This window comes from Mustelus asterias, chromosome 23 (genome assembly GCF_964213995.1).
Source record: "Mustelus asterias chromosome 23, sMusAst1.hap1.1, whole genome shotgun sequence".
In the NCBI taxonomy this organism is placed as follows: domain Eukaryota; kingdom Metazoa; phylum Chordata; class Chondrichthyes; order Carcharhiniformes; family Triakidae; genus Mustelus; species Mustelus asterias.
Genome location: NC_135823.1, coordinates 22936080 through 22957833, shown reverse-complemented (window position 1 = coordinate 22957833; position 21754 = coordinate 22936080). Strand labels below are relative to the sequence as shown.

Sequence of the window (21754 nt, the reverse complement as noted above, 5' to 3'; positions counted from 1 at the left end):
ACCTGCTCTTGTAGCTACAGTATTCGTATGGCTGATACAGTTCATGGTAGGGGATTTGGCAATGGTAATGCTATTGAAGGAATGGTGTCTTGACTCTGTCTTGCTGGAGATGGTCAACTGTGTGGCGCAAATATCACCTGCAACTTGTCAGCCCAAGCCTGAGTGTTGGCCTGCTCTGACAGTCTGCAGGCATGGACTGCTTCGGTATCTGTGGAATTGTAAATGGTACTGATAACTGTGCAACATCAGTTACCATCCTCATTTCTGATCTTCTGATGGAGGGACAGTCATTGATGAAACAGTTGAATATGATTGGATTTAGGATACTACCCAGAGGAACTCCTGCAGTGATGTCCTGGGGCTGAAATGATTGGCTTGCAACTACCACATTTGTTTAAATGCATTCATGGGACATGGGCGTCGCTGGCTGGCCAGCATTTATTGCCCATTCCTAGTTACTCTTGTTCAGAGGGCCATTGAGAGTCAACCGCATTGCTGTGGATCTGGAGTCACCCAGACCAGGTAAGGATGGCAGATTTCCTTCCCTAAAGGACATTAGAACCACATGGGTTTTTCTGACAATCAACAGTGGTTTCATGGTCATCAGTAGGTTCTTAATTTTTTATTGAATTCAAATTCCACCATCTGCCATGGCGGGATTCGAACCCGGGTCCCCAGAACATCAGCTGCCATCATCCTTTCTGCTGGGTATGACTCCAACCAGTGGAGAGTTTTCCCCCTGATACCCATGGATTTCAATTTTTCTAGTGAAGCTTGATGGGTCAAATGGAGACTTGAAATCAAAGGCAGTTATTCTCACCTCACCTCTGGAATTTAGCTCTTTCTTCCATATTTGGACCAAGTTTGTAATGAGGTCTGGAGGTGTGTGATCCCAGTGGAACCTAAACTGAACATCAGTGAGCGGGTTATTTCTGAGTAATAGTCGTGTCAACAGCACCTTCCTTCCAATCACTTCGCTGATGATTGAGAGTAGACTGTCGAGGTGGCAAATGGCAGGATTGGGTTTGTCCTGCTTTTTATGGATAGGACGGACCTGGGCAATTTTCCACCTCCAGCCCTCACCTCACACACAACATCTACCTGCTCTGAGCTTAGTTGCATCCTAGCAATTAATCAGGCTGGCTGTCAGTTAGGAAGTCTACCTTTAAAATAAAAAAGAAATACTGCTGTGAAGAACTGCAGGACTTTCAGGAAATCTACATTTCTGGATTTGCAGTCGTAACTCTAACCTCTGCATGTGCCTTGAAGATACAATCAGGACCCAAGATTCTTGAACCCACAGCCTTCTCACCTGGTGGCAAAATGCTACCATTGTGCTGGTGGGCTTGATGATGGGGAGATGGTAGTTTAGTGATAATGTCGGTGGGCTAGAGACACAGGATCATGCTCTGGGGACATAGGTTAAAATCCCATCATGGCAGCTGGTGGGAATTTGAATACAATTCGTAAATCTGGAAGCTAGTCTCAGTGATGGTGACCATGACAACTGTCACTGATTCATTAATGTCCTTTAGGGAAGGAAATCTGCCTTCCTTACCCAGCCTGCCCTACATGTGGCTCCAGACCCACAGCAATGTGGTTGACTCTTGATTACCCTCTGAAATGGCTGTAAAGTCACCCAGTTTAAGCTAATCAGGGATGGGCAACAAATGTTGGCCTTGCCAGCGAAACCCACATCACTTCAAAGAATAAAAACCGTAGCCTTATTCCAACCAAGGCTGGAAAGGACAAACAGGAGCCCCACAGAAACCTGTGCAAACTCCTTCCAAAATAGCCACTCCACTGGGTGCACTAATTACTGATCTATTTGGGCATTTCTAAGGTTCCCTAGAGTACTGCCCTGGAAAATGATGCATTCTGGTTACTTTTAAGCATTTCTAAATTTCAGATATTGACTGTTATGATGGCCTTGGGGGATCGTCAAAACATCTCCGCGTGGGACTGGGAGAATACAAGCTCCTCTATTAGGTGAGTGGAGGCTCTCCCAATAGGGAAGGATCAGCGGTGGGGGAGGAGGGGTTTAAAATCAGCTGGCTCCACTAAAGACAGCAGTCGATAGACTTGGAGCCGACCTGTACTCTATAGCTGTGGAGCGGCATTTCGGACACTGTAACTAAGGGGTGATTGGTGACGGAAGGCTGGCCTAGGTAAGATTATTACATTGACGTAATTATCCTTTAAAATCCTGAAAGCACAAATCATTTGGATTTTCAACCACATCTTCACCTTCCCATAAACTGGTCCAAATGTGTGAACATAATCCCATTCAACTTGGCCAAGTTCAATGCTGCACAGCAGGCTTAATCATCAATAACTGCAACTTGACACATGAAAGGAAATCCTTCTAAAGGTTGGTCTGGCATTATGTTTCTATAAATGTAAATCATTAGGTCGCCCTCCAGTAAGACGCGTCCTTGATATTTCCAATGACCTTTTTGATAAAAGGTAAAATCCAAAGGCATCCTTTTTTTTCTAACTCAACAACCTTCATAGAATAGAATCATAGAAACCCTACCGTGCAGAAGGAGGCCATTCAGCCCACTGAGTCTGCACCAACAACAATTCTACCTAGGCCCTATCCCTGTAACCCCACATATTTACCCTGCTAATCCCTCTAACCTACGCATCCCTGGACACTCAGGGGAAATTTAGGATGGCCAATGCATCTAACCCACACATCTTTGGAGTGTGGGAGGAAACTGGAGCACCTGGAGGAAACCCACACAGACACGGGGAGAACGTACAAACTCCACACAGTGATCCAAGCCGGGAATCGAACCCAGATCCCTGGAGCTGTGAGGCAGCAGTGCCATCGTGACTTCTCTCAACCAGTGATTCTTCTGTAGACTTTTAGAAGTCTCAATGCATTGTGATGATCATCAAAGTTCAAAGAGAAAAGCATTTCATGGGATGCTTGTTCAATTTCTGGCTGTTGGCAAAATGTTTTTGATCAACATCATCTCCTTCCAACTCACAAATATTTGGAAATCAGATGGAGAAGCCACACCATCCCCACTGACCTGAGCGTGTGATTACAGCCTAAACTTAAATGGGCTAAATAAATAAGGGCATATGAATTTACAATGGGAATATTAAGTAAGAACATAAGAACATAGGGCGGCATGGTAGCACAGTGGTTAGCAGTGCTGCTTCACAGCTCCAGGGACCTGGGTTCGATTCCCGGCTTGGGTCACTGTCTGTGTGGAGTTTGCACATTCTCCTCATGTCCGTGTGGGTTTCCTCCGGGTGCTCCGGTTTCCTCCCACAGTCCAAAGATGTGTGGGTTAGGTTGTTTGGCCATGCTAAAATTGCCCCTTAGTGTCCTGAGATGCGTAGGTTAGAGGGATTAGTGGGTAAATGTGTAGAGATATGGGGGTAGGGCCTGGGTGGGATTGTGGTCGGTGCAGACTCGATGGGCCAGATGGCCTCTTTCTGCACTGTAGGGTTTCTGTGATTTCTATGATCAGAAATAGTAACAGCCAGACAAAACTTTTCCATCATTCAATACCATCATGGCTAATTTTCAGTTTCAACTCCATCACCACCTTCTCAAGAGCAACTAGGGATGGGCAATAAATGCTGGCCAGCCAGCGATGCCAATGTCCCACGAATGAATGAAACTGAACCTTCCCAATCACTCCCCATAAGGTTGCCATAATCTCAGATGACCATAGGCTGTTTCTCCCCTTTGAGGGGGAAGAGCTGACTGGTGGTGATTTAACCCGAGAATCACCACAGCTCAGGTGAGGGCAAGGTTGAGAAGGTAGGCCTTCATGAATAACCTCAGCCAATATGGGAATTGAACCCACACTGTTGGCATCGCTCTGCATCACGAACCAGCCGTCCAGCCAACTGAGTTAAACCCCTGCTCCCCATATTCCTTCTCTCCCTGAAAGACCAAAAATCCATCTATCTCAGCCTTAAATATAATCAACAATAGAGCATCCACAACCCTCGGGAGTAAAGAGTTCCAAAGATTCACAACCCTTTGAATGACAGAATTTCTCATCTCAGTATAAAATCATCAGATGCCTCTTATCCTGAGATTGTGGCCCTGATTTCTAGATTCCCCAGCCAGGAGAATCAACCTGAGTGCCTACACCGCTTCAGAATCTAGTATGTTTCAGTCATACAGCACAAATAGAGACCCTTCGGCCCATTGTGTTTTTGCTGGCCATCAAGCACCTATTCTAATCCCATTTTGCCCATCTAAATGCTTCTTATCAGCCCAATCTACCTGATCCTCTCAGGGACCAATTAACTTCCGCTGTAAGAGCAGAATGCATAGCATTATGTGTGCAACCTGTTTCCCTAACTTCAAATGACCTGAAAACCATGCTTTGTTGTTGACTTGTCTGTAAGCAATACCAAGAGAGATTGACCTATGGAAATATAAAATTCAGTCATGGTATCAGTAATAAAGGGAAGAGCCTGAATGGACCAAGGCTCAAAAACCAGGTCTGACCAATAGAATAAAATTAACTTTTATTTGACCTGGGAATGGCAACTCTGGCTATTGGGGTCCTGGACATTTCATTAGATGACCTCCTGTCTCCGACCACATTGCCCACCCGAACAGTCTTTTCCACCGTCTCCATTACTTCTTTCATTTGCAACAACAAAATTGTTCAAAGAAAATGCAAAAATACACTTTTTTTTTAACTGGCCCTGTGATTTATCATGGGTTGTTGACAAGGGTATACAGGAGGAGACTGATCTTTAATTCCCAATGTGGAGATGCCGGCGTTGGACTGGGGTAAACACAGTAAGGAGTCTAACAACACCAGGTTAAAGTCCAACAGGTTTATTTGGTAGCGTGGCATCCACTACAGGGAAGTCCATTGTCAACTTGTCAGACAACACACTTCAACCAGACCGAAAGCTAGTGGCGTTTGCTACCAAATAAACCTGTTGGACTTAAACCTGGTGTTGTTAGACCCCTTACTGTCTTTAATTCCTATGCAGAGTCCTGGACAGTCCTGAAGAGTTGCGATCCCGAGTGTGACTTTTTAAAATACTTTTCCAATTCAATCAAATCAAGTCCAATTCAGAGTCTCAACAAGTTGAGACATTTCCGATCCAAGCTGACAAGACAGGGCCTCCACTCCTGTCTTGGGCCTGATCTACATGAGCCAAGCTGATTGGAGTAGGTGCAGACTCACCTCCTCCAAGGCTTGATCTCATTTGCATCTTAGCCAAAAGGCCGAGATGCCGCTTTTAAAAATTGCTTCAAATGAAGCTTAAATGTAACCTAATGACCTCAACCAAGTGCAGCCTATCCATACTACACTTGATCTTAGCCAAAAGGCTGAGAATTCTGCAGGGTGTAAGTGGTGAGTTTGTGTCGGTTCAAACCACCTGCATGTGTGTGTGTGTGTGTGTGGAGGCCACAACACACAAGTGGCCTAAATTGTCAACCTTTCTGAATAGTTGCTGAAAATGGAAGTCATAGGCTGATGATGAACATTTTAAAAGAATTGCAGCGTTAAACTTGCTTCATTTTTAAAAAATCCTACTTTCTAAGTATTTGCTTGAGTTTTATTTCAGCCAATTGACTTCAACCTCATGAGGCACTGCTCGCCGATGGCCAGTTGACCTCAATTCCATGAGGCTTGGCTCCCCCGTGGCCAGTTGACCTCAATCCCATGAGGCTTGGCTCCCCCGTGGCCAGTTGACCTCAATCCCATGAGGCTCTGTTCCCCCGTGGCCAGTTGACCTCAATCCCATGCTGCCTGTAGTTCATGACCTCAGTCCCATGCTGCTTCGCGGGCTTGCGGGACCACCATGGCTAAAGGGAAAGGTGAGAGTATATCATGAAGGGAATTGATGAACTGCTGGTTAGTTTGTGGATCAGTGACAGCAGTGAGTTTGTGGAAGCGGTAAATGGGGCGGGGAAATCATCATAGTCCGTGTCAATGAGGCGGTGCTTTGGGCCCAGCCGTTGGTCGCCATGGTAACCAGCCTTGTCCATGCATTTACCCAGAGCAGAAACAGCAGCAATTCTCAGTGCTCTTACTCACAACTCCTCACTCTGGGGCGTCTTTGAAAATGTTTCCTTCCATTTGAGAGGAATGGATCTTTTTCCCAACAATATATATAAATATATCAAAGCACAATGCAATTCAGATGTGGCTGTTCACTATTTGCCTCACTGCAGTAAATGACACCTTGGAGTGCCCCATGCCACTCGCATTGCAGATCACATTTACATTCCACAAGATAAGAAATTGCCCCCTTGAAGCCTGATCCACCATTTAAATAAGATCATGGCTGATCCTCCACCTCAACTTCCACTTTCCTACCCAATCTCCATCCATCTCCCTGATCCCCTTAAAGCCCAAAAATTGAACCATTTCAGCTGTGAATGCATTCAACAACTGAGCATCCAGAACCCGTTTGGGGGAGAATTGAAAAGATTCTCGACTCTCACGAGTGAAGAAATTTCTCCTCATCTCACTCTGAAATGGCTATTGCCTTACCCTGGACTATGTCTGTTACTTCTCAACTCTCCAGCCAGGAGAAACAATCTCTCAACATTTTTCCAAACACCAGAAAAAATAAGCACATTCTACTCAATCTGTGCTCATCGGAGAATCCTCTCAAGTCAAAAATGGATCTACTGAGCTTTCATTCCACTGCCTCAAAAGTAAGTGTACCCTTCCTTAAGTATGGAGACCACTATTGTTCAGATACTTCAGGTGTGGTTTCAACAAGACCTCCAACCCACTTGCGATTAAGCCAAACATGCCATCTGCCACCCTAATTGCTAACTCTTACATTGAACATCTCCTGATATATACAGGTTTTACACTAGTTCCAGACTTTCAGTGTACTATACTGAGAGGGCCTTAAAATATGGCCAATCTCCATGGAGCCTTTGTGGCGGCTGCCACAAGCTTCAATACATCCCTCAGCACATAGTCCTGGACCTTAGAATATGTAGGTCTGCAAGACTCAGTTGTGGTTAGCTCCTTGCATTCGAAGACCAAGAGGTTTTGAGTATTCCAAAAAGTATTGTTCACCAAGTTGATGGTGTTTTAGCATCAGTTGATGTTTATCTCAGTGTACACCCTTGAGAACATGACACCGAGGACAGAATCCTGCTAAGGATGAATCGTGACAAAAAACTACTTTCCAAGCATCCTTTGCAAATGAACTCTACCCTATTTCAGCCATCTAAAGGACACGGTGTGATGGCGCTGAGACTCTGGGTGTGCGTGAAGGATCTGATGCGGAGTGTCCTCATTCAAGTGCTTGGTTGAAAGTTCTCATGATGAAGCGTTCTACCAAATGACTCTAACAGTCTGCTCAGTAAACCATCTGATAGGATCCAGCATCTCCTTTCTCCTTAGGGTTTTCAAGATGTCGAATATAGAGACCACTGCCTCATTGAAATGAGGTGTTTTTATGCACAAACATTTCTACCAATGACAGGTGGTATGGTGCAGTCCAACTGAATGGAGAGTTTTGTGGGGAACTGGCCAGATCCATCTTTCAGAACACCGGGGGCAGATAGAACCCAGCATGTAGTGACACTCGTGTTGGTTAACTGAGCATCTCTGCAGAGCTTGATGCAGCCACACACAATGTGCCAATGAGGATGAAGCCATTGTGAGGGTGTTTTCCCCCTTTTATCTGAAGGTTTAAATATTTGTGCAGATATAGTCCATTTTCAATCTCCAGATAAAATGGAGGATGGTGTATTTGATTGTCACGTGCTGGATTGGGGTATGGGCCAGACCTGCATCATGTACAACGACACTGAAAACACTTTGCACCTGATGACCAGGTTCTCACAAACAGTTGAGAGGGAGCATTGCTCAAAGAGGAGTTTCAGGATTCTCCAACCTTTGTAATCCCTTTTTGACTTCCTCAGATGTTTACTGATTTTTTTTGGGTCTCAAGCAGGTAACACTAGATCTGCAGATTGTCGAAGACCTCGCACAGCTTGGCACCTTCTGCTGTTTCCGTTAGGAGACTGGAAGTGGCATCCATTTTGTTGGCATATCTGCTGGCTCATCTAGCCTCACTGATGATGCGGTTGAACCACTGCAATGAGACCACCACCCATTGCCTCCTTTAGTTCAGTGATGGTAAAGCACCTCCATCAGCAGAATACCCAGGCCTAACGAACAGCAACCATTGTCCCTTAGCCAGACCAGCGGCCTGTGGATTCACTCATGACCACCTAAAAGAGCAGTTGTTTGGTCTTGACCTTGGCAAATTGCCCTGAGGACAAAGCACATCATGTAGTGGTTTTTGCAGAAAGCACCTTTAAAATACACATATATATGGTTCAAAGTCCCGTCAAAATGGTCATTTATTCTGGTCCCAGCCCTTTGTTCTGTTCTTGCATATCGCACCTGCAAATTCTCCTCTGAGCTGCACACCATCTTGACTTGTGGGTTTACCTAAACCAGTTGGACTGCAATTGTTTCAGAAGGGGGCTCACCGCTATCTTTTCACTGGCCTTGCTAAATCTCACTGTGTGAACTCCAGACTAACAATAGGGTGAAGGACCACTCCAGCTTTTACACAGTGGTGTACTTCCACCAGGGTCTCAGCAGCAGTGTTGTGTAAGGGGAAAAGCTTGAGTGTCCACCATCAGTGCTGTCTTTTCCCTCTGTCCTCCATAAGAGTGTTAGTCATTACAGTGCACGAGAAGGCCATTCTTCCCAGCAAGTCCCTACTAGCTCTCTGTACAGAAATCTAGTCAGTGTCTCTCCCCCAGTTTCTCCTGTAACCCTGCAAGGTTAATTCCATCAAGTGTCCATCCAATTTCCTTTAGAAATCATTGATTGTCTCTGCTTCCTTCATTGGTGGCAAGTTCCAGGCCATTACCATTCAATACCTAAAAGAGTTCTCCCTCACATCTTTCCTGGATCTCTTGCCCCAAATCTATGTGCCACAGTCCTTGTACCATCAGCTAATGGGAACAACTTTGTCTGCCCCATCTAAACCTATCATAATCTTGTACCAGCCATAATTAGCCATAGTTCACGTGGAATGATAGACATCCCTGTTCAGTGCAATTCTGTGCATCATTGTCATTCCTCCATTCATCTGGTTTCTGATGTTGTTCACCCACCCAGTCCTTCTCCAACCTGGCCTGTTCTTTCCTGATGTTTCACCTTCTATTGTTGCAAACAGCACACTCATCCCACCTTTTCCAGTGGTTGGACTTTCTCCATTTCCACTTCTTCACTTCAGCCCAAAGCTCCTGAGATGCTCAGACTGTCATAGAATCCCTGCAATGCAGAAGGAGGCCATTCGACCCATCAAGTCTGCACTAATAACAATCCCACCCAGGCCCTATCCCCGTAACCCCACGCATTTACCTGCTAATCCCCCTGACACTAAGGGTCAATTTAGCATGACCAATCAACCTAACCTGGACTGTGGGAGGAAACCGGAGCACCCGGAGGAAACCCACACAGACACGGGGAGAATGTGCAAACTCCACACAAACAGTCACCTGAGGCTAGAAGTAAACACAGGTCCCTGGTACTGTGAGGCAGCAGTGCTAACCACTGTGCCACCATGCCTCCCTGTGCCACCGTGCCGCCCCACTCTCAATGTTCCAATGGATAAATCCATTGAGGTCTTCGCTCTGTCCAACTGATTCGAAGGACCTTTTGCTGGATCCACTTTTTAAAAGCTGTAAGCCTCTTCTCGTCAGTTTTATTGAGGGTCCAGCTCTCGGACTCATTCAGCGTAATGATCCATACCAAGAATTTTGCACACCTCTATCAAACCTCCCCTCAATCTCCTTTGCTCCAAGGGTAACAATCACAGTTTCTCCAATCTAATGTGATTTTCCCGCTCCTGGCTTCCCACAGCAGATGTATGTTGGAATATCGCTGTTCCTGGTGTTCCAGAAATTCTGACAATCACAGAATGGTTCACAAACACAAGGTGACCATTCAGTTTGACAGTGTCACTCTGACTCAGTACTCACTGTGTTTACATGTTTGACTCTTCTGCTGTGATTTGTGTTAGACCAAAGCCACCTAACTAATGAGGAAAACCAAGCCTCCCCACTCTAAATATAACAACGCTGGATCTTAGGCAAAAAGCCAAGAAGCAATCCCCTGAGGGGGAAATACCCAGGAGCTTCCTAAGCTCTGTGACTGTACAGCTGCAATCAGGAACTCAGCACAGCTTAAATGTGCTGGACCATCGATTCATCTTCGATGACTCTTGTAGGTGGCTAATCATGCTGTCAAAGAGGATGGTGGCACAGTGGTCAGCACTGCTGCCTCACAGCGCCAGGGACCCGGGTTCAGTTCCCAGCTTGGGTCACTGTCTGTGTGGAGTCTGCATGTTCTCCTCGTGTCTGCGTGGGTTTCCTCCAGGTGCTCCGGTTTTCTCCCACAGTCTGAAAGATGTGCTGGTTAGGTGCATTGACCCGAACAGGCGCTGAAGTGTGGTGATTAGGGGAATTTCACAGTAACTTCATTGCAGTGTTAATGGAAGCCTTACTTATGACCAATAAATAAATTTTAACTTTAAGAGGACGTAATGTACAGACGGAACTTATTCAACATATTGCCACAATGGATGATGATAAAATGCAAGTTATTTATGTCATAAAGTATCTGTGAATTTGATGCCTCGTAAGTTCCCTTTGCGCCAGGAAGCAGCCAATCATGACAATATCTGCAGCAATTGACTCTACCAGTCATGTGGTTGTCAAGGTCGAGTGCCCTCCATTGCCTCCCAAGCTGCTCTCAAAGTGAATGGAGCATCCCCCAGGTGCAGCCTTCCTGCCGCTCCCTGTAAATGAACTTGAAAATCACCCTGACAAACACTCCCAACAATTTCTGTGTGTTAAAATCTTGCCTAAACGACGTAAATCTGCCAGTTTATTGTGGATGCTGTCCAATCTGGCTTAAAACAAATACTTGATCACATTGCAGACCTTAACTGAAACATTTCCTCATTTTCTGGAGTTTACAACAGGCAGGATATTAATCACTGACATTTGATTTCCTTGATCATCCCGTTCAAACGCTGTTCGTTGTTTATCTCTCTCGGTAACATCATCAGCGGCACATCATCAGCAACTCGTAGACAAGCAAGTGAAAAAATAGAATGAAACTCTTCAATACAATGGGAGCGGAATAGCCAAGCATATGATAAATGGGTTTGACAGCCAGTGCAGTGCTGAGTGGAGCAGCGCCAAAAACAGATGACTTGGTCATTCATCTCACTGCTATTGTGGGATCGTGCTGCACACAAAATGAAAGCTATATTTCCCTACGTAACAAGAATGATTGCCTTCAATTGTGTGTGAAACATTTCTGAGAAACACTTAGTAAATGTAAGTCTTCCATTTTAACAACGAGACAAAGGCTAGTGTCGAGGTTGTAATAAATTCACAATCCCACATCCTAGTGTTTTTATCCTCAATTATTGATTAGTCTAATGACATGAGTTAATCACTTTCCGTGTGTATGTACAAAAGGCAAAGGACACTAAAGAAAGTGTGAACTATATGTGATGTTATATTCTACCACAGACGGGAGGCAAACCTACTCTCTCTGCTTTATTTCAATGTCTCATATTTTATGTTAGCAGTGTTGCTGTCAATTCACAAAGGAAAAATCCAATAACTATGTAACATTGTTTATCGCCGCACAAATAGTTTATAACTTTCAGCAACACGGTGCAATGATTGTACACGGCATGTAGGCTCCCAGTCCACTTGCTTTTATTTCCATTCTTCTACGTCAATCCTATCCTATGAAGCTTTCTTTGTCTTGGTATTAGCTGCCACTTTTGTGTCTCCGCTGGATCTGAATGGCACACAGTAGCTTAAAAAAGATTTCCAAAGTTCTTTAGGAAAATTCACCCGTAGGAATTCATTTTCTTTGAAGAACCTGAAATTTTTTGAATTTTTGAAAGCCCTCCAAAACAAACCTCCCTTCCTCTGCCTGATGTGCATCAACAGCTGCGGAGTGCTCACCAGATAGTGACCCAGAAGCCTGTCTGCTAATATCTCCCGCCGAGGTGTGTGTCTCTACGCTGAGTGGATGGTGCACTGAGGTAATGGTATGGCATCAAGGAGCCCTAGCTGGAATCAATGGTTATCAGGGGGCAAACTCTCCGCTGGTTGGAGTCATACCTGGCACTTAGGAAGATGGTTGTGGTGTGGAGGGTCGGTCATCTCAGCTCCAGAACATCTCTGCAGGAGTCCCTCAGGGTAGTGTCCTAGGCCCAACAATCTTTACCTGCTTCATTAATGACCTTCTCTCTGTCATAAGGTCAGAAGTGGGGATGTTCGCCAATGATTGCACAATGTTCAGCACCATTCGCAACTCCTCAGATACTGAAGCAGTCCATGTTCAAATGCAACAAGATCCGGACAATATCCAGGCTTGGGCTGACAAGTGGCAAGTAACATTCGTGCCACACAAATGCCAGGCAATGACCATTGCCAACAAGAGACACTCTAACCACCGCCCCTTGACATTCACTGGTGTTACCATCACTGAATCCCCCACTGTCAGCATCCTTAGGGTTACCATTGAACCGAAACTCAACTGGACTCACCACATAAACACAGTGGCTACAAGAGCAGGTCAGAGGCAAGGAATACTGCAGCGAATAACTCACCTCTTGACTCCCCAAAGCCTATCCACCACCTACAAGGCACAAGTCAGGAGTGTGATGGAATACTCCCCACTTGCCTGAATGGGTGCAGCTCCAACAACACTTAAGAAGCTCAACACCATCCAGGACAAAGCAGCCTGCTTGATTGGCACCACCTCTACAAACATTCAATCCCTCCACCATTGACGTTCAGTAGCAGCAGTGTGTACTATCTACAAGATGCACTGCAGCAATTCACCAAAGATCCTTAGACAGCACCTTCCAAAACCCACGACCACTTCCATCTAGTAGGACAAGGGCAGCAGATATATGGGAACACCACCACCTGCAAGTTCCCCTCCAAGCCACTCACCATCCTGACTTGGAAATATATCGCCGTTCCTTCACAGTCACTGAGTCAAAATCCTGGATTTCCCTCCCTAACGGCATTGAGGGTCAATCCACAGAATGTGGACTGCAGCGATTCAAGAAGGCAGCTCACCACCACCTTCTCAAGGGCAACTAGGGCTGGACAATCAATGCTGGCCAGCCAGCGATGCCCATGTCCCACAAATGGATAAAAAAAGGTAAAAGCTGTGATACTCTTCAGCGTCCTCCTCAGAGCTCTCCTCCAAGGTGTTCTCTTGGGTTGCAGGGGCCAGCGACTCTGGATGGCCCAGCCTCATCTAAAGTTAAAGTTTATTTATGAGTGTCACAGGTAGGCTTACAATGTAGTTACTGTGAAAATCCCCTAGTCTCCACACTCTGGCGCCTGTTCGGGTACACTGAGGGAGAATTTAGCATGGCCAATGTACCTAATCAGCACGTCTTTCAAACTGGGTGGAAACTGGAACACCCGGAGGAAACCCATGCAGACGTAGGGAGAATGTGGACACTCCGCACAGACAGTGACCCAAGCCAGGAATCGGTCCAGGCTCCCTGGTCTGTGAGGCAGCAGTGCTAACCAATCTGATGGAGATTCTGCACGTCAAGGGGCATGGGTTGAGTGAATGCGAAGGACAAGGGTCTGAGACGGGTCATCTGGGGTAAGTTGCAGTGGATCCTCACTTCTCTGGCGCAGACCAACCTCGTTATCAGCCGCTGCTCGCTCCTGGCCTTCCCCCGCAATCTCCAACACCCTTTCCTCATAGGGATGAGGACTCGCAACTTGGGCATCCCCCACCCATCTTCTCCCTCTCTGCTTTATTATGGACTACGTTTCCTGCGGGGACACAGAGGACATTGTGAATCAGACGCCTGGCAGGTCAGGGGGTTTAAAGCAGGTGGCATGAGCGGGCAGCATGCCTAGGCAGAGTGGGGTCGTGATGGGGTGTGCCAGGGGCTCTGAAGAAGATGTTGGGAAGTCGGATATCGGGAGGGTGAGAGATGGCAGTGAGGGATTAAGGATGACTTGCCAGGGGTGACAAGCAGGGCTGATGCCAGGAGCAGACAGGTGGGTACTCACCCTTGAAACTCATATGACGGCATTCCATTTCTTTCAGCTTTGGATGCCAGGCCTCCTGGTCTTGCCTCTGGCACTGGTGGCATTTGCCACCGCTCTCCAGGTAGGATTGGCCACTTTACTCTGTGGTCTCCTGCCAACTCGGGGGTAAAGTGTGACTCACCTCTCCTCTGCTGCGTCCAGAAGTGTGGTAAGGTCCCACTCAGAGAATCATGGAGCAGGTCCCCTGGCAGCCATCCTCCTGTCTTGACTGGGAGCGAGTGCTGAGGGACCATTTAAATACAGCTCCCACTTGTTAGCAATGAACAGCTGAGCCCTGAGTTGGGCGAATCAGATGCCTGAGGGCTCTGGCTCAGCGTGATTCAGTGGAGGATCATTTATTACACTAAGTATGGGTGGATTGCGATCTGGATGGCACTGACCGACCCACCTGGAATTTCACCGTGTTTCCCACCGGAGACAACACTTAGAAAGATTTCGGAAGAATTGCATTCTCCCTAATTGTTAACACAACGATTACAAACCACTTGAAATTCAGTCAGTTTGGTTGCTGCAAAAGGATATCCATTGCATTGTATCTGTTTGAAATCTCATTGCTTACACTCCATTTCCATTATCATTAAAAAAAGGTGAAATGATTAAAGAGCAGTTGGTTCCATGAATATATTAATACTTGACATATACACATTGTATTAATTTATAACATTGAATTATGAAGGATAAAACTGTTTTTGATCTAGATATACCTTTAATTTCTATTTATAGTAGCATGATGGTAATTCGCTCATTTGTAATCTAGAATGATGGGATCATTTCTCCTTGAGGACTAGCTTTCCCTCTGCCCAAGCGGCTCTCTCTGTTATCGTCCACTGGTCCATCTTTGTCCCTCTGCTCTTGCTTGGCCAAATCCTACTCCCCATGATTCCAAACAGCTGAATCAGCTTTCATCTGTGTGCTGATTTAACCCTACTCCATCTTGCTGCCTCTTCCATTGACCCAGAGATAACTTCTAATTGGCTTGTTTTATTCTGAGACCTGGATCATCCTAAACCTTTCCCAGCTGAGTGTCAGCGAAATCAACTTATTAGTGATGCTGATTGAGGTATAAAAACCAGCCGTGACACCAGGAATAACTCTCCTGCGCTTCTATGAAATAGTGCCGTGGGATCTTTTATGACTGAGAAGGGCAGAGAAGGCCCTCAGTTTAACATCCCATCTGAAAGATGGTATAGACCCATGACAGACATTTTGTTGTACACTGCTCCACCGTGACAGACACATTATTCATCCAACGCCATTAGATTACACAATAACCCAATAAGTGGTAGTGGTGTTATGGTCAGGGACAAGCACACAATACAGTAGCCATTCCTCCTTTGCATTCCGTGCTATGGCTGACTCAGGAATTCTTACATTTTAGTTTAAAAAATGATCATTATTCCTCTCCCAGCATTGACATCCTTCACTTTCATGGGTAAACTTTATTTATTTGTAATAAACATGAACAACCTAGTACTATTTCACCAGTGAATCAGTATTCAGTTTGTACAAACTTAGACTTTAGACACTATTGACTCAATTCTTTTGATGTGGTAATACACTGAGAGAAATTAAAGCTTTTCTTTCTGTTTCAGCACTCCCCTGCAGATACTAATTCATGTTGGGTATAGTCCCATAGGTTCAGAAAGAGAATTGGAATTGGAGTAGTCCCATAGGCAAACCTCACATTCTGGCATTGCCAATATAACATGGCATTTTTCCCTATGTGAACCTAACAGTGAGGTGTCATCAACAGAGGTTAATTAACCAATCTTACTCCTAATCTCAACCACTATGCATACATTCTCCATCAGTTACCACTGGATATTTAGCCAAAGTTTGGCTAATACAGGAGAGTAAGAGGGACCAAGGAATCAAACCTGTAAACTCTCTGGTTTGTAAGTCCCAGTACCTGTACCAGATAGCATTCTTCTCACCAGCCTGTCAGCGCAGATCTTTCTTAGCTTTCAGACAGAATTAAACTTGAGATCAGTGAAGAACGATTAGTATTCAGAGATGATCCTTTGTTGGATCAGAGGTGAAGTATTTTAGTATACCCATCTTCCTTTTCCATCTTGTAGTTTGGCGACATGCATACCTATTGAGCAACTTGTGATTGTTTTGTAGTGCCATTTGTCGATAGGAACCTGCTGGATTTGAAGTTAACAGAGGTTTCTAGCTGGACTGTACGACGACTCCTATCTCCAACTTCGATCATTCGTGCTATATGCAGAAGTAAGTGTGATCGAGGTAATGTAATTCTACACATTAGTGCTCAGCGGGGGAGATTTTCCAACCTTACCATGCCTGGCGCAGATCACGCTGATCCCATAAAATAGCGTGTGGCCTAAAAATCGGTTCCGCACCTAACACCAAATGGTTTGCAGTAGTCCTGGTCCCTTTCCAATGGCACAAACCGGACTGCGCCCAGAAAGTGTGGGACGATTGTGGTCCGGATCGCTCCAGCATTCTCGCCTTTATGACACTTAGGTTGTTTTGAGAAAATTCCACCCTGTATCACTGTGAACACTTACTAGTCAGGTATAGCATGGATTGGATGGATTAGTACTTGAGTAAAGCTTCTCTTCAGTGTAGCAGTGTTCCACCCGATTCTGCTGCATTCCGCAGGCCATGATGCATCCTACAAGAAAAAGCAATTAAATATGCTTAGCCTGTTCGACACTGGATTCTCCCAGCTCCCGGGACGTTACGACCATCGGGCGAGGTGTGAGAGCAGTGGGAATCACTACTGGTCTCCACTAACGGAGACCGGGAGCAATGGCCACACCAGCGGGCTCGGAGGCCATTGAAGCCCCTGGATGGTCAGGGAAATGGCTGGGCAGTGCCATATGGCCATGCCCATCTGCGTGTGCCCACTTGGTATCCTGGCAGTGCCAGTTGGGCACTGCCACTGTTCTAAGGGCAGTGTCAAAGGGGTGGGGGAAACAATGGGGGGGGTCATGCAGGGGCGGGGCATGTCAGGGGTTATGAAGGGGGACCCATTGGGAGGGCCCCAATGCTCGATGCCAGCAATCCATGTCAGAGAGGGGGTGGGGAAATATGCCGCCAATGAGGGGGGGGGTCCCAATGTCCATGGGGGATGGGAGGAGGCCTCAAAGTGCATTGCAAGATCGGGCCACCCTGTTAAAATAGTACCCAAGCACTTTGCAGCTGGGCTCATCGGCGAGTTTGGCCCCCATCCCTCCCAGAACCGGTGTGCAACTCCCCCCTCTCCCAGAAAGTGTGGGACGATTGTGGTCCAGATCGCTCCAGTATTCCCGCAGTTATGACACTTCGGTTGTTCTGAGAAAATTCCACCCTGTGTCACTGTGAACATTTATTAGAGGTATAGCATGGATTAGATGGATTAGTACTTGAGTAAAGTTTCCCTACAGTGTAGCCGGTGTTCCACCCGATTCTCTGTATTCTGTCATGCAGGCCATGATGCATACTACAAGAAGTATATCGATGTGAAGAAGGGCGGCATTGGTGGCATTTCAATGTTCCTGATGGGCTATGTCATCCTCAGCTACATTTGGGATTTCAGCCACATTAGTAAGTAAACCTGAACAGACTGCCCCAGGCTTGAATTGTATTTAATTTACTTATATTTCACTAAATTTGTGTTATAATTCACAATACTATAAAATAAGGGACATGCACATTCATCAAGTGACCCTCAGTCCTTGTTGCCTTTTGGTTAACAGAGACAATTTTCAATTGTCGTGAATTTAAATTAGTCACAGAACTTTAGGGATTTTTTAAATAATGTGTTACTTTTTTTTGCACAAAACTCATTCGCTGGAACTCTACCTGGGCTCCCACCACGGAATCGGAGCGGGTGAGGGGCAGACAACGGAAATGTCCGTTGACCTCGGGTGGGAATTTCCGGTTTCGCTCGAACGAGGCCATAAAATCCCGCCCATAAAGTCATTCGGAACAAATTTTGGAAATTGAAGCAAGATGAGTTAAGTCCCTGTTGAGAAATACTGAAGTAAGGCATAACTGGAAACTAAGGACTGAATTTTAAGTTGCCAATGCATTGGAAACTGAAGGGTCCAGTAACACGTGGGAAACCCATAGGTGTGTGCATCACGGCTGTCGGTAGTTTTGTAACCCAGGGACTGTATTAGCATATTATTTCCTGACAAGTTAGCGTGAGCTGCCATGATGACAACCCATGAGTTGATTTCAACTCCAGTATTTAACAGGACACTCCAAACATGCAATTTGAGCAATTTTGCAATTGGTAGATTGGAGTACACACATTCAATTTAGTGATAAGTCCCTGGATGTGAGGCTGGGGAGCTACAAGGACCCCCTGAGAGCATCTCTTCCCAGCTGATGAGAGACATGCTAGTAAAAGAAAGGAGTAGCTGAAGGTTTTCCACGAGGTCAGCAGCAGGAGCATGGTGCCACATTAGTAAATATAGTGGTGAAAGCAACTTAATGACCTAAGCAGAGCAGGAAAGGTGAGTACAGTAATACCTTCACCTACATCATGATGTGCTTTTTACTCCGACACTCTCACTAGGCGATGGCCTAGTGGTATTATCACTAGACTATTAATCCAAAAACTCAGCTGATGTTATGGGGACCCAGGTTCGAATCCCGCCACGGCAGATGGCGGAATTTGAATTCAATAAGAAATATCTGGAATTGAGAATCTACTGATGACCATGAAACCATTATCGATTGTTGGAAAAACCCATCTGGTTCACAAATGTTCTTTAGGGAAGGATATCTGACAAAGAGATTGTGCGATGTACAGCCCTGCCTTCCAGCTGCACTATGTATGCTTGCAGGGAGATTGGACGAATCCCTCTCAGGATTAAGTAGCATAATGTCACAGGTCTTTGTGATGATGTCTTCCTTCACGGATAGAGTGCCAACTGCATGCAGCATCCAACACCACAAGCACCAATGGCCTGCTCACGCATCAATCCACCTGGAACAGGATGCATGATACTATAGCCTTGGCAGTTCATAACACCACTGATGTGCAGCAAAACATTCTCCAGCTCATAGCCATCAGGGTGGTGTGGGTTTGGCAATGGGAACATGCAGGGACCCAGTTAAAAATGCTTCCCACTTCTCGTTCATTTTGCCTACCTCCCCAGCTGGCTCACTGGTCTGTCCTGGTGCAGGTGCTGCTGGGCTTCTTACCTTGAGAAGGCGGCACGGTAGCGTAGTGGTTAGCATTGCTGCTTCACAGCTCCAGGGACCTGGGTTCGATTCCCGGCTCGGGTCACTGTCTGTGCGGAGTTTGCACATTCTCCCCGTGTCTGCGTGGGTTTCCTCCGGGTGCTCCGGTTTCCTCCCACAGTCCAAAGATGTGCGAGTTAGGTTGATTGGCTAAACTAAATTGCCCCTTAGTGTCCCGGGATGCGGGGATTAGCGGGTAAATATGGGGGTTAGAGGGATTAGCAGGTAAATATGTAGGGATATGGGGATAGGGCCTGGGTGGGATTGTTGTCGGTGCAGACTCGATGGGCCGAATGGCCTCTTTCTGCACTGTAGGGGTTCTATGGTTCTTGGCCACGAGGATCTCAACGGCCAGAAGATCTATAATCTGGAATTTGAATAATCTGTGGATGTGGAGAGTATGTTTCCTCTTGGAGAATCTAGAACTAGAGGTTGCTGTTTAAAAATAAGGTATTGCCTGTTTAAAACAGATATGGGGCAAAATGTGTTCCCTCAGAGGGTCATGAGTCTTTGGAACTCTCTTATCGAAAAGGTGGTGGAAGCAAAGTCTTTGAATTTTTTTAAGGTAGAGCTGGATAGATTCTTGGTAAACAAGGGGGTGAAAGGTTATCAGGGGTAGGCAGGATGGAGATTTGAGATAACATCAGATCAATCTTGATCTTACTAAATGGCAGAGCCGACTCATTGTTCATATGTAATACAGTTGCACCATTTTATTAATCTCAAATTTTATTCTAATTTTTTTTGTTTCATAAGAAATTCAATTATAATTTTAATTCAGTTGAGCATTGATTTTTCTCCTTATAACTTTAGTCAGACAAAAGAACATTCACAGCTGCTATTGGAGAGGAGTAAAAGAATGTGGAGATCGTTTGGTGTGGCAGGATTTAATCTTGCAATTGCATCTTTGATTTAGTTGAATCACATGCAATTTGGTACGAAGATCTCTCAGTGGATCATTTTGAAACTGATTTCTGTTGCAAAGGTCGGATTATAAATGGCAATCTTCCCTCACCACTCCTGAAATACTCACACCATGGTGCAGCAGAGCAGAAGGGCCAGTCTCATCTGAAAATTCCAAACACAATCGACACTGCTCCAACACATTAATGGTTTTGCACCTTTCGGTGTGCCAGAGAGACAGTGAAAATAAATCAATCCATTCTTGCAATAGAAAATTGAGGACAATTTTTTTTGCAGTAATATATTTTATTCATATAAAACCTGAAAGACACATCGCAAAACAGTTCAAATTGTTACAACAGTAAAGTGCAATTATATTCACATTCTGTACAGCGATTAAGATGCACTCTGAGGTGCTTCAGTTCAGTAATGAGAACATTATAAACATTTCAATATTTTCATTACAGAGAGGCACGGTGGCTGGCACTGCTGCCTCACAGCACCAGGGACCTGGGTTCAATTCCCGGCTTGGGTCACTGTCTGTGTGGAGTTTGCATGTTCTTCCCGTGTCTGTGTAGGTTTCCTCCGGGTGCTCTGGTTTCCTCCCACAGTACAAAGATGTGTGGGTTAGGTCCACTGGCTATGCTAAATCGCCCCTTAGTGTCCTGGGATGCGTAGGTTAGAGGGGTTAGCAGGGTAAATATTTGGGTTTGCGGGGATAGGGCCTGGGTGGGATTGTTGTCGTTGGACTTGATGGGCCGAATGGCCTCCTTCTGCACTGTAGAGTTTCTTTGATTTTTATGAAAGTACAATTCTTTTCAAACTATATACATCGGTCATGTTGCACTCAGGGTGCTTCAATGCAGTTCACACAGTTGGGATTAAGTTTACTCTGAGGACAGATATATAACTGTAGATTCTATTCCATTGTATTGCAGAGCATGACCGCTGGAGGAAGTACCATTAAATGGTCTGCTAGTACAGCACAGCTCAAAGTAACGGCAGATGGTGACAAAATCACCTGGACCAGTTAATTACAACTATTGTTATTGAATGTTTACATTGTTTTTTAAAAGCACGAGTTAGTGACAAGTAAAACTCATTGTTAATGACCGTTTCGTTCGTCCTGGAGTGAAGTATGAACCGACACACCCCAGTTCTCTGTTTTAAGAGTTAAATGTGACGCTTTGCTGAATTTGGCTTCTGTAGAGATTTAATTATTAAAGGAATATAAAACACTCTAGGGAGGATTCTCATCACAGTCTTGAATAAAAATCAAATCACAATGTTCTTATGCAAATCTTAATTTGTATTTTCTTCTTTCTGTATTTTTTTCTCCATTTTCTGCTCCTACTGACTTTCTATCGAGTTTCAAAATAATGAATCATAGAATCTGCAGTGCAGAAGGAGGCCATTTGGCCCATCAAGCCTGCACCAACAACAATCCCACCCAGGTCCTGTCCTATCCTGGGACCCCACATATTTACCCTCCTAATCCCCCTGACACTAAGGGGCAATTCATCATGGCCA

General features: G+C 45.4%; 1 protein-coding gene across 2 annotated transcripts; it reads left to right on the top strand.

Annotated features, from left to right (window-relative positions):
- The first annotated feature begins 5783 nt into the window (after positions 1-5783).
- On the top strand, positions 5784-21521 carry atp5mf (ATP synthase membrane subunit f). 2 transcript variants are annotated; one of them, XM_078239801.1, is made up of 5 exons: positions 5784-5821; positions 14118-14180; positions 16244-16351; positions 17555-17671; positions 21163-21501. In XM_078239801.1, the coding sequence occupies exons 1-5, from the start codon at positions 5806-5808 to the stop codon at positions 21189-21191; spliced, it is 333 nt and encodes a 110-aa protein (XP_078095927.1). In that variant the 5' UTR covers positions 5784-5805; the 3' UTR covers positions 21192-21501. The 2 variants fall into 2 exon arrangements, with proteins under 2 accessions (XP_078095927.1, XP_078095928.1); XM_078239802.1 differs by lacking the exon at positions 14118-14180 and having other exon boundaries at positions 5785-5821; positions 21163-21521.
- Positions 21522-21754: the final 233 nt, after the last annotated feature.